Source organism: Alligator mississippiensis, chromosome 1, assembly GCF_030867095.1.
Source record: "Alligator mississippiensis isolate rAllMis1 chromosome 1, rAllMis1, whole genome shotgun sequence".
Classification (NCBI taxonomy): Eukaryota; Metazoa; Chordata; order Crocodylia; family Alligatoridae; genus Alligator; species Alligator mississippiensis.
This window is the reverse complement of record NC_081824.1, coordinates 50,820,554-50,836,427: the sequence shown is the minus strand read 5'-3', so window position 1 is coordinate 50,836,427 and position 15,874 is coordinate 50,820,554. Positions and strand designations below refer to the sequence as shown.

Sequence of the window (15,874 nt, the reverse complement as noted above, 5' to 3'; positions counted from 1 at the left end):
TGAGAAATGTGCTTATAATGTGTGACTCTGTTCTTCATATTTTAAATACATTTCTTTTGGATCACTCACTATGTTGGTTCTTCATATGGTGCTATCCCTCCTTGCTTTCTCCCTGTGTTGGTTTCAGTCACAGCTAGCTCAGTGTTTAGGAGGCTGATAACAGCCGATATCACTGTTTAGCCAATGATTATGCTGGCCTTTTCATCATTTTACATCAGTCAGGTTATATATTAGGATTAGGATAGATTCACATTCAGGGTTGGGTGAACCGATAAAGATTTTCTTGGCTGATACTGATAGTCAGTTATTAAGCAACCATATCAGTCAATGCCCATCTGATAACTGATTTACTCCCGTAAAATTGATGGGGTAAGGAGTAGGATGGAGCCACGTGCAGCTCATCCAGGGGATGTGATGGGGAGGTGCCTCCCCACTACTGCACGCACCCCGCAAGGGATGCATGGGGGGCAGGGCCTATACCCCACCAGATTTGTGTGCAGAGTGGATGCAGGCTGCCCTTTGTGGGCTCGGGGCTCTCCACTCTGTTGCCGTTCCCTCGGGAGCTTTGTGCTGGCCGCATGCCCCCCTGCCCTCCCGACAGCAAGTGGGGATGGCAAGTTGTGCCTCCTGCTGCATTATCAGCTAGCTACAACAGCTATTAAAACCCCGATAGCCAATAAGGTAAATTTCCCTTTTATCGGTGCCAATCCTATAGACAACTGATATATCAGTGCACCTCTATTCACATTCCTTTGTGACATATATAGCATTATCAGTATATGGAAAAGCTGCTTAAATATTTTTAAAGTATTTTGATGTTTAATTGATATAAGTTAATCTAAATGTATGTACAAACATAAGAGACCCAAAGTATAATTTAGTTATGCATAATTCTTTTCTCACTGAGATATCCCAGAGTGTGTTATCCTCATCATACATGATGGGAATGTAAGCATTACATTGCTTACACATTTCTAAAAGTATCATTATTTAGTTCTCCAATTTTTAAAGTACATTCAGTTACTTTACATATGTCAAGTAGCCCCTCTCATACTGTTCTTTACAGATAGGGAAGGGGCATATAGTGCCAGAATAAATTTTACAGAGACTTAAATACAATAATTACTCCTTTGACTTTTAACACATGTGCCACAAACACAGGATATTCATACATCCTCAAATTCAAATCCTGTGGTTAAAAAGCTCAGTCCCAAAGTTTATTATGAAGTAGTATACAGTGAATTTGCCATAGAAATGGGAAACAATACTTTCATTAGGTATCTGTGTGGGTCTTAATGAGAGGGTTTTGCTCTTTTGTTTATTTCAAACATCCATTTTCTCCCAAGCTCCCAAGTATGTTAGAAACTTCTGCTAGAAGATATCTTGACTCTCAGTCCCACCATTCAGTTAATTACTATTGCCTCAGTCAATTATTTGATGCATCGGGTAATTAATTACCTGACACAGCAAACCCGTATCAGTGTATTTGTGCACAACACACTATGAAACACATGGTCACACTATAAAACTTTTATGTCTATGTATAAATGTAAAACAATATAAAGCCTGGTATTAATAGGAGGATTATATATGCATCTCAAAATGTGAAGGTGGTTAGGTTATCCAGAAGGACTGAACCCAAACTCTAGGTCCATTGTCATGAACCTTTACTGCCTGAGATAAAGACCTGTTCTCTTAGCTGAGAGGCAGTATCAGAAATCTCTCAGTGCAGTTCAGCTACCACCAGGCGAAGACAGCCTGATGATGTTTATGAAGGTTAAATATAAACTAGAGATGTTTAATCTGTTGATTTATCAGTATCTTCAAATTTGAATATTTTTAATTATTTTTCCTTTCCTTTGACTTCCCTGCCCATATCGTCCTCTTTTCTCTCTCCTTTATTCCCACAGTTTCATGACAAGATAGATTCAAACCTTGAGAGCCTGAAACGCATAGTTGAACGTCTGAGGCAACCTCCTGCCATCTCAGCTGAGGTGGAGAAAATTAAGGAACAGATCAGTGAAAATAAGAATGTGTCAGTAGACCTGGAAAAACTACAGCCAGTGTATGAGACACTCAAACAGCGTGGAGAGGAAATGATTGCTCGCTCAGAGGGAGCTGATAAGGATATATCTGCTAAAGGTAATAGATTATCTGACAGAGAGAAAATTCCTTTGTAGTTGAAATTAACTAAACTAAAGTATTGAGCATCTTTGTTTTTTGGTTGCTAGTGAGCACACCTGGAATTTGTTATTATAGATTGTGGCCTAGAAGTTTAAAAAGGTGACCTTTTTCCTTTATGATGTAGTGTCATAACTTTAACCTTTATTTAAAAGAAAAGGTTTACTTAATTCTTATTGTTCTTTGGGTGTTGTAAAGGGCTAAGTTTAGAAGTTGAATTAAAAAGCGAGCTGGATTTCTCCAGAAGGAGTGTGTGCATGTGATAGTTTTCTGATCTCATTATCAAGGTGTTTATAGGTATTGGTTGCCCCCATAATAATCAAGTCCATTTGCCCATTTAGCTGTTAAAGATAAACTGGACCAAATGGTCTTCATCTGGGAGGACATCCAGACCTTGACTGAGCAAAGGGAGGCCAAGTTGTTGGATGTGATGGAACTGGCTGAGAAGTTCTGGTGTGATCACATGTCCCTTGTAGCCACTATTAAAGATGCTCAAGATTTCATCCGAGAACTGGAGGGACCTGGGGTTGACCCTTCTGTAGTCAAACAGCAACAAGAAGCTGCAGAGGTCAGTAGCCAGTAATTTAGGAGGCTTAAAGAAGTGGGGGTTTCTTTTCAATATACTGAGGGGAGATAAGATTTTGAAATACCAAAAGAGATTTTTTTCCAACAGGATATTTATGTAGACTTTTTCTATAAAAGTACTTCAGGATGTTATGGTAAATAATATATACCTACCTTTATTTTTGCTATTTTTATATTCATTGTGTACCTCAATATAAGTGTGTCTAGATCAGGTATGTCCAACATTTTTGAATGTGGGGCCAGATCATGAACTTTTTATCACCCAGTTGGCCGACAGGAGCAAGTGCTCTCGCGGCCTGTCCAGTCCGGCCACAGCCTGGGGGCGCAGGGGTCAAGGGGTGCTGCCTGACCCCGCTGCATCCTCCCTGCCACCTGGGCGGCCTTAAGGATGTTGCCACACCTGTGTACCTGGGCTCAGCAGCCAGGGGGACATGCGGAGACCCTACAAGGGGGTGCGGGACGTGCAGGGACCCCCTCTGTTCCCTCTCTCCCGGGGCAGCCCGAGCCTGACCGGCAGAGCTCCCTCCCTCCCCGGGGCCCGCGACTCACCACCCCCAGCGTGGTGTCTGTGGGCACCTTCCTGCCCCGACAGCCACAACAGCAGCAGCAGCATCTCCCACGGGCCCGGCCGCAGCATCCCTGTGAGCCGGCATCCGCACCCCCCCCACGCCCACCCGCCCACTGCTGCAGCCCATGCGGCCAGTGGGGACCGGCGCAGGGTGGGGCTGGCATGCAAATGAGGATGGGAGGGGCGGGGCTAGGAAGGGACACCGTGAAATGAGGGGGGAGGGGAGGAGCCGCGCCACGTCGGCAACGTCAAGCTGACATGGTGCATGTGGGAACCTTGTCCCTTCCCCAGCCCTTCAGCAGCCATTAGGAAGCTGCTGAGGGGCTGGGGGAGGGACAAGGGGTGGGGTGGGGTGGGGTGGGAACAAAAGTAAACAGTGTTTACTTTTGCTTCCTGTCGCAACACCTTGGGCCTCAGAAAACGGCTTGGTTGACCGCATGGTGGCCCGCAGGCCATATGTTGGACAAGCCTGGTCTAGATACTTATATGTATCACTGGTTTCATATGTATGTTTTCCTGTGTATGTATGAGTGCCTGTGTGTGTGCATATGACATATATGAATAACTGAAATTGGAGTTAGTCAAAAAAAATTGTGGATTCCATGAACACATTTAAACAAAAAGCTTAGTCTAAGCCTGAAGTCAGTCGCACTGATTATAACATAACAATTTAGAAGTAGAAATAGTGACCCTATAGAAAAAATTCTGGTTGAAGTAGCATAAATCATTATAGTCTCTAGGCTGTTTTTTCGGAGGGGGGAGGGAGGGAGGGTTATGTTATATTTCTACGAAGTAACTTATTCTTTATAAACCTCACTTTTAATTTACAATGAGGCTTTTTTTGCAATGACCTTTCGATATCTGAGTTTTACTTCAAGGTCAGTGATCTTTCCCAGAGAGAGAGAGAAGCAGAGAAATGACATGTCAACAATGTAATGGAAGTGAAATTCTGGGTTTCTAATGTTCTATCTTAAACAAACTGTATCTGCATTCTGGAGTGTTAAAATGTATCCATATTAATGATTTATTATTTTCCTTATTTTAGGCTATCAGAGAAGAAATTGATGGATTGCAAGAAGAACTAGATACAGTTGTAATTCTTGGCTCTGAACTAATTGCTGCTTGTGGAGAACCTGACAAACCCATTGTCAATAAGAGTATAGATGAGGTATGAGAAATGTAAATGTTTAAGGCTGATGTATTATAATGTACTTTAACTATAGAATACATCCTTCACAAAAATAATTTGCAATGATATAAATTAAAGATTTTGGTCCAGAGTCCTATACAAGGTGAAGTGAACAATAAAATTGTGATTATTGAGAGCAGATTTTAATCCTGAAATACCTGAATTATGATTGAAATATTTAATCATTTAAACTGCAGCTGAATTCTGCATGGGATACTCTAAACAAAGCATGGAAAGAACGGGTGGACAAACTTGATGAAGCCATGCAAGCAGCTGTTCAGTACCAAGATGGGCTTCAGGTAAGCTGGTTATGATATACCTAACAGATCTTGAGTAGGAAATATTTTTTGTCTCAGTAAAACAATATATTATTAGGCAGCTGTTATGAAATGTTATCCTGTTTTGAATTTTCTTCAATGTGCCTAGTTTTTCCCAGATTTTATATTTAACAGAATACATATATTGGATAACTTTCTTTGTCGGATTGTTTACATGTCACAGTGGGTTTAGATTTGGAGTTACAGTTTCATTATAGTATTCAAGTCAAAATCTTTGTGTTACCAACACCTACTTCACTGGGAAAATCACAAGAAAGACATCATGGAAACATCTAAGATTGGGGGACCGGCGCCAGTTAGATCTAATCCACCTGTAGGAAAAGTGGTAAAAGGGCTCAATAACCCCCTTGGCTCAATAGGGAACTCATGGACTTCCTACATCTAAAAAAAGAGACTTATAAAGGATGAAAGACAGGAAACACCACTAAGGAGGAGTATTCTGCACTGGTCTGCACCTGCAGGGAGTGAACTAGGGAAGCCAAAACTGCAACTGAACTCCAACTGGCTATATGAATCAAGGACAGTACAAAGTCCTTCTTCAGATATGTGGGGAGTCAAAAGAAAAACAAGGGCAACACTGGACCCCTGCCAAACCAGGTTGAGCAGCTGACTGCCAACACCCAGGAAAAAGCCAATCTGCTTGATTACTTTGTGTCAGTTTTTCACTAGCCCAAAGGCCCAAAGGGACCACCCTGCTTAACATGATGCGGGATGACCAGGTTGAGGATGAATATATGCCCACCATTGGCATGGATCTTGTGAGGGAGCGTCTTGAGAGGCTGGACCCCTACAAATCAGCGGATCTGAATAGATCACACCCAAGAGTGCTAAAGAAACTAACAGACATCATTGTGCAGCCACTGGTAAGGATATTCGAGAACTCGTGACACTCGGGCGAAGTACCTGAAGATTGGAAGAGAGCCAATCTGGTGCCTGTCTTCAAGAAAGGGAGGAAAGAAGACCCGGGAAACTACAGGCCAATCAGTTGGATCTCAATCCCTGGGAAGATCTTGGAAAAAGAGAAACCATTCTTGACAGACTAACAGAAGGCAACATTCTGAGGGATAGCCAGCATGGATTTCTTATGGGTCGGTCTTGCCTGACCAATCTCATTTCCTTCTATGACCAGGTGATGTATCACCTGGACAAAAGGGAAGAGATTGATATAATATATTTGGACTTTAAAAAAGTCTTTGACCTGGTGTCCCATGATGTTCTCATGGAAAAAATGGGCAATTGCAGCCTCGACTACTCCACAGTCTGATGGCTGGGGAACTGGCTCCAAGGTCGTACTCAAAGAGTAGTAGCTGATGGAACCAAATCAACATGGTACTCAGTGACTAGTGGTGTCCTCCAAGGCTCCATTCTCAGACCTGTGCCCTTTAATGTCTTCTTAAACTATCTGGACACTGGTGTCAGAAGTGGACTGGCTAAGTTCACTGATGACACCAAGCTTCGGGGAAGAGTAAGCACACTTGAGGATAGTCTGGTGATCCAGGCTGACCATAATAGGCTTGCAAGGTGGGCAGATGAAAACCTAATGGTATTCAATACAGAGAAATGCAAGGTGTTCCACCTCAGGGAAAAAAACCCACTTCACACTTATAGGCTCAACAATACTATACTTGCTAGCACCATGACTGTAAGAGACTTGGGGGTCATGATTGACCACAAAATGAACATGAGCCACCAATGTAATACCGTAGCTGGCAAAGCAAACAAAACTCTGGCTTGCATCTACCGATGCATCTCAAGCAAGACCCAGGATATCATCCTCCCACTGTACTAGGCCTTGGTGAGGCCGCAGCTGGAATACTGCATCCAATTCTGGGCTCTACAATTCAGGAAGAAGTGGAGAAGCTTGAAAGAGTCCAGAGGAGAGCCACATGCTTAATCAGAGGGCAAGAGAACAGGCCTCATAAAGAGAGGCCGTGAGCTATGGAACTCTTCAGCCTGAAGAAGCACAGACCCAGGGGTGACTTGGTGGCAGCCTATAAATACATAAGGGGTGTGCATCAGGATCTGGGGGAATGCCTGTTCACCAGAGCACTCCAAGGTATGACAAGGTCCAATGGTCACAAACTCCTGCAAGACCATTTTATGCTGGAAATAAGGAAAAACTTCTTTACTGTCCAAGCTCCCAAGGCCTAGAACAGACATCCTCCAGAGGTGGTGCAAGCACCTACTGTAGACACTTTTAAGAAACATTTCAACACTTATCTTGCTGGGATCCTTTGACCTCAGCTGACTTCCTGCCCCTTGGGCAGGGGGCTGGACCCGATGATCTTACACCAGCCCTAATGTCTATGCAATCTATGAATAATACTGCCCAGGTGTAAGCACCTGAAAGAAATCTTGCGGAACAAGATCTTATCATAATGCTGACTGTGAGATTGACTGCACTTTAGTCTGCTGGAAAGTCAGAATTAATGTAAAAAAGATCCTCCATATCAAAACTACCAGTCACTGTCAGACATCAGCCAAACTAAAGAAATAGAAAATACAGACTATTCAATGAAGAAGTTGTGAATGCAATTTTACCTAACAACTTAGCCACTGAGGCTTGAGAAAGCTTAAAAACCAACGTGTACAATGTTGCTATAACAGCACTTGGCAAAAAATACAAGAAAAATGGAGACTGGTTTGAAGAACACTCTGAAATGCTTCTACCACTAGTTGTGAACAAAAGGACAGTGCTAACCAACTATAAGAAATTTTCCAACACCATAACCATAGAAAATCTGAGAAAGGCTCAAAAAAAAGGCAAAAGGAGGCTAAGAGGTGTGCCCAAGATTTTTGGATTAAACTCTGTGATGATATTCAGAAAGCAGTTGACATAGAAGATAGTTGTGTAATGTACAAAAGCATCAAATGAACAGTTGGTCTAATCAAGAAGAAAACAGCTCCACTGGAAGACTTAAGTGGAAATGTCATTACTGATAAACAGCTTGTGTTGCATTGAGCACTATGGAATTATGAACCCCAATTAGACTGAAATCAAACATGAAGAGCTGAAAAGATTATCATAGTTCAACCTTATGATGAATTTATACAACGAGACTACATTAGAAGATTTGCAGAAAGCAATTAAATCAATTCCTGGGAACAAGGCATCCAGCAATGACTGCTTGCCTGCTGAAATCTATAAATGTGCCAGTGACAAATGACTTCGAAATCTTCATGAAGTTATACTGCTCTATTGGAAAGAGGATGTGGTACCACAAGGTTTCATAGATGCTTGGTTTGTACAATTATACAAAAACAAAGGGGACAGAAGCAACTGTGACAAGTATAGAAGTATCTCCCTGTTGAACATTGTCGGAAGAATTGTCACTTGCATCATGCTCCCTAGACTGCAATCTCTAGGTAAAATAATCTGTCCTGAAAGTCAATGCAGTCTTTGCTCAAGATGTTCCACCATTATTATATTTTTAACTCAACTGCAAGAGAAGTTTAGAGAAAAATGAGTACTGCTGTACATACCCTTCATTGATCTGATGAAGGCCTTTGATACAGTCAACAGATAGGGCCTTTTTATTGTTCTGAAGAAACTGGGTCATCCCCCCAAACTGTTGAACATCATTCACTCAATACATGAAGTTATGAAGGCAACTGTAGTGTATGAAAACAAAGAATCAAATACCTTTGACATCAACAGTGGGGTGATACAGGGGTGTATCTTAGCTCCCCCCTGCTTTTTAACATCTACTTTTCATTCCTGCTTCTTCATGCGTTCAAGGTCATCAGTGATGACATTTATCTTTGAACAGACTAGACGGAGGCTTGTTTGACATCACAAGGTTTAGAGTGAAAACGAAGGTGCAAGAACTGATTCTGAGAGATTTCCTGTTTGCGGATGATGTGGCTTTGGTTGCCAACAGTGAATCTTCCCTGCAAAATCTCTTCTGCAGATTTTCTGAATCCTGCAAGAGCTTCAGGATGGCAATTAGTCTTAAGAAGACTGTGATCATGTACCAGGGGGGTAGAAGAACCAATCCCTAGCATCACTCTGGAGGGTAAATTTCTTGGTGTTGTTGAGTTTTTGCTACTTGGATTCTAAGCTCAGCAGAAATCTTGACCTTCAGACTGAGCTGACTAACAGAATCAGAAAAGCAGCTAAGAATTTCAGGTCATTACAGAAGCATACATGGAATAACAGCAAACTGTCAGCTAAAGGTGAAGATATGAATCTATGAGACTTATATGCTGTCTTCCCTGCTTTATGGTTCAGAAATGTGGACTACATATGCTAGGCATATCAAGAGACTGAACAGCTTCCATATGCGATGTGCGCATAAGATCCTGAAATAAAGTGGGAAGATGGAATACCAAACACAGGGGTCTTGGAGCGCACAGGACTGACATACCTAGAAATCACTGTCAAGAAGAAATGGACTTGTAATGGATCAGCCATGTCAGGGGAATGGGATGGAAGACAAACTCAAAGAACTTCTATATTCATACATTTTTATGTAAGTAGTAAATATAAGAGTGTGCATTTTTCATTTTCTAAAATAAAATTCATAATAATATACTGCATAAGAAGTTCCATGCTGGGTCAGATAAGTGATCCAGCTTGCCCAGTATCCTGTCTTTGACAGTGGCAGAAGTAGAGACAGTAGAGGGAGAGCACTGAATTGGATATCTAGAGTGATCTATCCCTTATTAAATACCCTCCCTGCCATCCGCAATTATTGCTTTAAAAAAAACAGAGGAAACATCTCCAACCACTGTTCAATAGCCATTAATAGATCTGCCATCCACAAATGTATCCACTCCCTTTATGAACCTGGCTAAGCTGTCTGCTTCCACCACCTCCTGTGGCAACGCATTCCCCAAGTTAACCATTTGTTGAAATGGCTCTCTTGTTACTTTTAAATCTGTTACTTACTAATTCCAGTGGGTGCCCCCTAGTTCTTGTATTCTGGCACATGGTGAACAACAATTCCCTATTTACTTGGTCCACACCCTTCATGATTTTTATATATATCATAGCTTCCCTCAGCCTTCTCCTTTCCAAAGTGAAGAGTCCTAGCCTTTTTAGTCTCTCCTGGTTTGGCAGTGGGCTGCAGGCCCCTTATCATTTTGGTTGCCCTTCTTTGTACCTTTTCTAATTCTAGTACGTCCTTTTGGAGAGGTGGAGACCAGAACTGCACACAGTATTTGAGATATGGGTGCAGCATGGATTTGTTTATGGCATGATAATCTCTATTTTGTTTTTAATTTCCTCCTTAAAGATGACCAACATTTTATTAGCTTTTTGGGTTGCCACTGCAAATTGAGCTGACAGTTTTAGACAACTATCTACAGTGACTCCAAGGTCTCTTTCCTGAGTTGTAACAGCTAGTTTAGAACTCAACAGTGCATATGTATAGCTGAAGTTTATTTCCCCATGTGCATTACCTTGCACTTGTCAATGTTGCAGTTCATCTGCCATTTTTTTGCCCACTCATTCAGCTTAGTGAGATATTTCAGCAGCTGTTCTCCATCAGTTTGAGACTTGACTACTCAGAATAATTTGGTATCATCTGCAAACTTGGAGATTTCATTGTGTACCTTCATTTCCAGTTTATCTAGTTCTTCATAGTATTATGTAATCCATGCAGAATACTTATTGTTTGAGATATTTCACTTCAGAAATCAACAGATAAACTCTCCATCCCCCTTTTTAAACACTGTTGTCTCTATATAATATATATTGTCTTTATTATTTGAGTTTAAACCATTAACTATATCTCATAATCCTGTCAGAGAAAGGTTGGACAATTGAAAGATACAATGCCTTACCCCATATAAAATTATTTTAAAGTAGATTGGCTCAAAACATATTCTTTTCCTTCACTGGAATTCTTGCGTTTCTTGATTATAAACGTTAAAATGTAACTTCATATGCCCTTATTTCAAGGCAAATGACCATCTTACTTACAAGATGACTTATAACGTGACATACAGAATATTGGCACCAGTTCAGACATTTCACGTTTCCTATGAACACAAGAGTTATTACACAAACCTAAGCACTCACTGCATAAGAATGTTATAAATGTTAATTAAATAGCTGCACTACTTTGTTTATTTGCATACAGTATGATACTTGTGACTTAAATGATTGTGTTCATCTCTACAACAGCAATTTGTGCAGATCAAGCAACACCTTCTGTTAACAATTTGTCTGAGTGTGAATATACCTCACTAAATATTTAGCTCTGAATATTTGATGATGCCTGATATGGTTTATGGTAGCATACATTTACTGTTTGGATGACTTTAGTGTGACATACAGAATATTGGCATCAGTTCAGACATTCCACATTTCCTATGAACACAAGAGCTATTACACCAACCTAAGCACACTGTATAAGAATATCATAAATGGTGATTAAATAGCTACACTACTTTATTTGTTGTGCCATTAAAGAACATAAAAATATTATGGATAGATTTTTATTTGGGATGGATCTGTGGTGTACTCTTGCTGTTGCTAGTGGAAGGTTCTCCTTCATGGAGCAGTAGTTCAGAAGCAAAAAGCTACCACAAGCACACCTAAGCAAAAATTAAAGCATAAGGGCCAATAAAAACAGGACATAGCTGAGGAATTCTTTTGCCGCTGCCACTCTCCAGCTGCTGATATAGATCTAAGGTGTTGTTGATAGCTTGTGTGAAGTGGAGCACTCTTGAGGCTGCTTTGCATTATTTTAGGAATGTACAATAAGGCTTGCATCCTATTACTAGGGTGGCATAAACCAAAAGTGACACTTCCACCCTTCTACTGAACTACACACAGCCAAACATTTTTATCTACGATAAAAAATACAGCAAAGATGGCTTTGTGTTGTTGGTATCAGATGTCCCAAAATAATGTTTAAAATGTGAAACAGTAGAAGAATATTGCTCTTAATAAGGCCCCTGCCACATGTTATGCTTAAGGTGTGATTAACCAGTTAATCACACCTTAATTTATAACCCGGCCACATATTCACTCAATTAATGGTATGATAAAAAGAGGAATAAGCCATACGGTTGTTCCACAAAAACTGTGTAATAACTTTGTGGCTGGTTTCTGTCACGTGATTAATTGAACATGTGGCCAGGTGCACAACTGCAGCTAGGGGCTTTGTCAGATGATGGAGCACCCAACTGCAGCTGGGAGCCCAGGTCAGTTGACAGGGCTCCCAGCTAAGGGAACACATGGTGTACACCCTGTTGGAGCAGTTTACTGCACATTATAGCTGTGACGCAGGTGCTTGCTACTTGGCAGTGCAGGTTCATGAACCCTGGCTCCCCCTGCACTGGTAATAAGTAGGGGTCTACTCAACTCAAGGAAACATCCAGCTGACTTTGAAGGCATATCTTGGGGCTAGCTGCCGTTTTTGTGGGCTGAGTGCAGCTGGCCCCTCCTCCCCACATCTCTGATTGGACAAGGGGCCTCAGCAGTCCTGCTTCTCCCCACAGATTGCCACATGGCCCAAAGCCATGGTTTAATTACCCTGATTAAGCCCTAGAAAGCCATTAACCTACACTTAATAACTCATGGATTAATGGCTTTCCCGGGCTTAATCAGGGTAATTAAGCTGCAGTTTTGAGCCATCCCCAAGTGGTGAGCTCTGCCATTTTGGCGGGCTCACTAAAAAGCAAAAAAACCCAAAAAGTTACTGGCAAGCAGAGAAAAGGCCTGGAAGCCCTGTAGTCTTGGAGCATTGGGGGAAGGCAGAGTAGGGAGGGCTTCTGGTGCAAGCTGCCCTGCCCTGCCCTGCCTCCCTCCTTCTTCCCCTCTCTGCCCCACTCCAACTCTTCCCCTTCTGCCTTCCCCCGTATTTGTTTCCCAGCTTTTTCTCTGCTTGCCAGTAAGTTTATGTTTTTTTGTTTTAGGGGGTTTTTTCCGTTTTGTTTCGGGGGGGTTTTGGCGTTTTTTGTTTTTTTGCAGTGAGCCTGCCAGTTTTCATGGAGTCCGCACTCTTTCACAGAGTCTGTACAAAATTGTGGTTTCTGCAAAAGTCATGTAATCATTTCAGTAGGTCCCTAGTAATAATGTGTCATCAATGGGACCCAACATCCCAGGTGTGGCATGGCAAGAAGTGTGATTGTGTGGATTGTATGATCTAATCTCATCATAGCTACTATGTCTGGAGGGACCTTGTCAGTCAGATCTTTCAGTATTATGCTTGAGTAACTCCTACGTTTGGTGTACTTTGTATAAGTACTATTTACAGACTTGAATTGTCAATAATTTTTTTAATAGTATACTTTTTTTATAAAAAATAATTTTCTTTTGAGGGAAATAATGAAATTATCTACTGCACTAGAAGGACAACATCAGTGTATTATATTTACTTTAATTTACCATAAATTTCCATCTGTCTTATGTTACAATTTTCTACTGTGATTTTTCAGGCAATATTTGATTGGGTGGATATTGCTAGTAGTAAATTAGCTTCAATGTCACCAGTTGGAACAGATCTAGAGACAGTGAAGCAGCAAACTGAGGAACTGAAGGTAGGAACTATCTAACTTTATTTTAAACTCTAACAAAGCATGGTTATAAAAGAAGTTTAAAACATCATAAAGTTTTACTGTAAGCAAAGTTTATGGATGAAATAGTCTGCTTCTGATTTTCCTATGTAGGACTAGATTACCTGCCCCCCCCTCTCCCCCACACAAATAAATAGGTTTTTATAACCAAAAAACCTATAACCCTCTCCCCCACCCTCCAAAGTTACAACATTCATTTCCTTCAAAAGCCTATTTAAGGTTTGTTTTTATTTATCTTTTATTTTTCTCCCTTCATCAGTCATCTTTGGAGCACTTGACCTCTCTCTGGAAAAGTGGGTGGGTAATTGGCTCCAAAGCCCTGGATGCCTGTCACTGTGGGATATACACAATTCAAAATTGCATAATTTCCACCAGATTCCACTGCGGTCTGAAGTAAAAGTCCCAAGTTCCATTCTATGGAAATTTGATTCATTATAGCTGTGACACTAGCAGACCAAGGTGTGCTTTGAATAGGAAACAGGGCTACCTAATGGTGACAGTGGAAGCGGGCAGTGTGGAGTCCTTAATCTTATTCTCACTGGATGCATCTGGACTTGCAGTTGATTTGAAGCAATAAACTCCAGAGCAGTTTGAATCAGAATAAACTACTCCCGGGTGCCGTGTCTACACATGCACCTGAGATAATAGCAATTTGAACAAGGGCAGGGCAGTTTACGCAAAGACCGAGGATATGGAGTATCATCACCAGGTTCCGGTTGGCAGGGGCGGGTGCTGGGGCACGAGAGTGCTGAAAGTATGGATCTGTGTGCCTAAGTGGAAGACAGGAGTCTGGCCCCTTCTACTTGGGCTGACCAGGCACAATTTCATTTGTGGTCAGCTTCTACACGTGCATTTAATACAGTTAATCCTACCATAAGATAGTACTGTCCCCATAAGTACTATCTTACGGTAGCGTTCATTAGTTTACAGCAGCCTAATAGCATTGCATGTGTAGATGGTGACACTTTACTCCGCAACTGATCGATCTACTCCGCAGTTAAGTGCACATGTAGTTGCAACCATTATTATTAACTCACTGAATGGCCTAGCATATGTCCTTTAACATCTTTTTTATTTATTTCGTGAAGTAACTTTCTGTTATGAGTCATAACTAGTTATCATAAGAAGAATGCACATACAGAAGTTGTATTAAGCTTGTTGCTTCAGTTACCCTTTAAAAATGATTCCTTACTAAAGAAAAAAATCATTTCAATAGCTTTCAATAAATGTTTCTGTGTAATCTCAAAGTACCACATTATTTCAACCACAAAAACTGGAAGTTACTCAGCTTACAACGTATGTATCATTTTTGCCACAAAACCCGAGTGATAGAGAAACTTCTTATGTTATGGAATCATAGGAAAGTAGGTCTTGAAGGTCATGTAGTTGTCCAGCCTCCGTCTCAAGCCAGGATCATTCATGACTAAACCATCCCAGTTAAGTGCATCTTCCCACCTTTCTGTGTGCACAGTTAACAAAGGGAAGGGAGATGTTTGGGGGGTGCTGACATTTTTTGTCATTGTTTAGCAGGAATTTTCTGGATTAGCAGTAAATTTCTTTTTAACATTGAATCAGGAAATATATCATGTTATGCCATTTATTGAGACATTTGGAATCGGAAAGTGTTACATAGAATATTTTAAACAACAGCATCCTTACTGCATACAATATGATATTTACTTGTGACTTAATTGTGTTCATCTCTACAACAGCAATTTAAGACAGAGGCCTATCAACAGCAGATAGAAATGGAAAGACTAAACCATCAAGCAGAACTGTTGCTGAAGAAGGTAACAGAGGAAAGTGACAAACACACTGTTCAAGACCCCCTCTCAGAGCTCAAACTGATGTGGAACAGTCTAGAGGAGAAAATTATTAACAGACAGGTAAGTAAAGCTGGGGGTCAGAGATTTATTCTACAGACTTGTCACCAAAGTCCTCTGTTACACACTACGAAGAACTTGGATGCCAAAGAGTGATCATATTTCACTCCTTTTGAGTCCCTGAAAATCAATTTATTCATTTGCTTTTTTAAGACACAGTCATCAGAGCTTTAAGATTACGTCACAAAAAGGAGTGAGCAGGAGGAAGACCCATCCCTTTTATATTAATAGTTTTATGTGGACTTGAACAGGGCAGAATAGGATTCTACTAAGTCCACTTAAGTCCACTTAAGCGCTTGTTAGGTGGAGTACTAGATACAGTAGAATTTAGTCCTGTATTTTTACGAAGCTATATCATTTTTCTTTTTGTTGTAAGGATTTAAAAACACAATTGAGATAATATATATTTCACATTTTCCTTTATTATTAGTACACATTTGGGATATTTATTTCTCATTTCCTCTGTCAAGAAGTTCAAATACGATCCTGTTCATTTCATTTTGTTTTTGATGCAATTGAATTGGCAATTGAAAACGTGTAACATCCATAATGATACAGAAATAGCTGCTGTGCTGAGCACTGCACTTCTTTTCCAAATTGA

The 15,874-nt window shown here is 40.9% G+C and overlaps 1 protein-coding gene across 18 annotated transcripts in view; it reads left to right on the top strand.

Annotated features, from left to right (window-relative positions):
• Positions 1–15,874, top strand: part of DST (dystonin) — a 494,468-nt gene that overhangs the window by 414,387 nt on the left and 64,207 nt on the right. For all 18 annotated transcript variants that reach the window (XM_019496873.2, XM_019496902.2, XM_059730546.1 and 15 more), the window contains 6 exons: positions 1,911–2,142; positions 2,523–2,749; positions 4,380–4,502; positions 4,721–4,822; positions 13,253–13,354; positions 15,103–15,276. In XM_019496873.2, the coding sequence (XP_019352418.1) occupies positions 1,911–2,142; positions 2,523–2,749; positions 4,380–4,502; positions 4,721–4,822; positions 13,253–13,354; positions 15,103–15,276 (960 nt within the window). The remainder of the gene's footprint in view (positions 1–1,910; positions 2,143–2,522; positions 2,750–4,379; positions 4,503–4,720; positions 4,823–13,252; positions 13,355–15,102; positions 15,277–15,874) is intronic.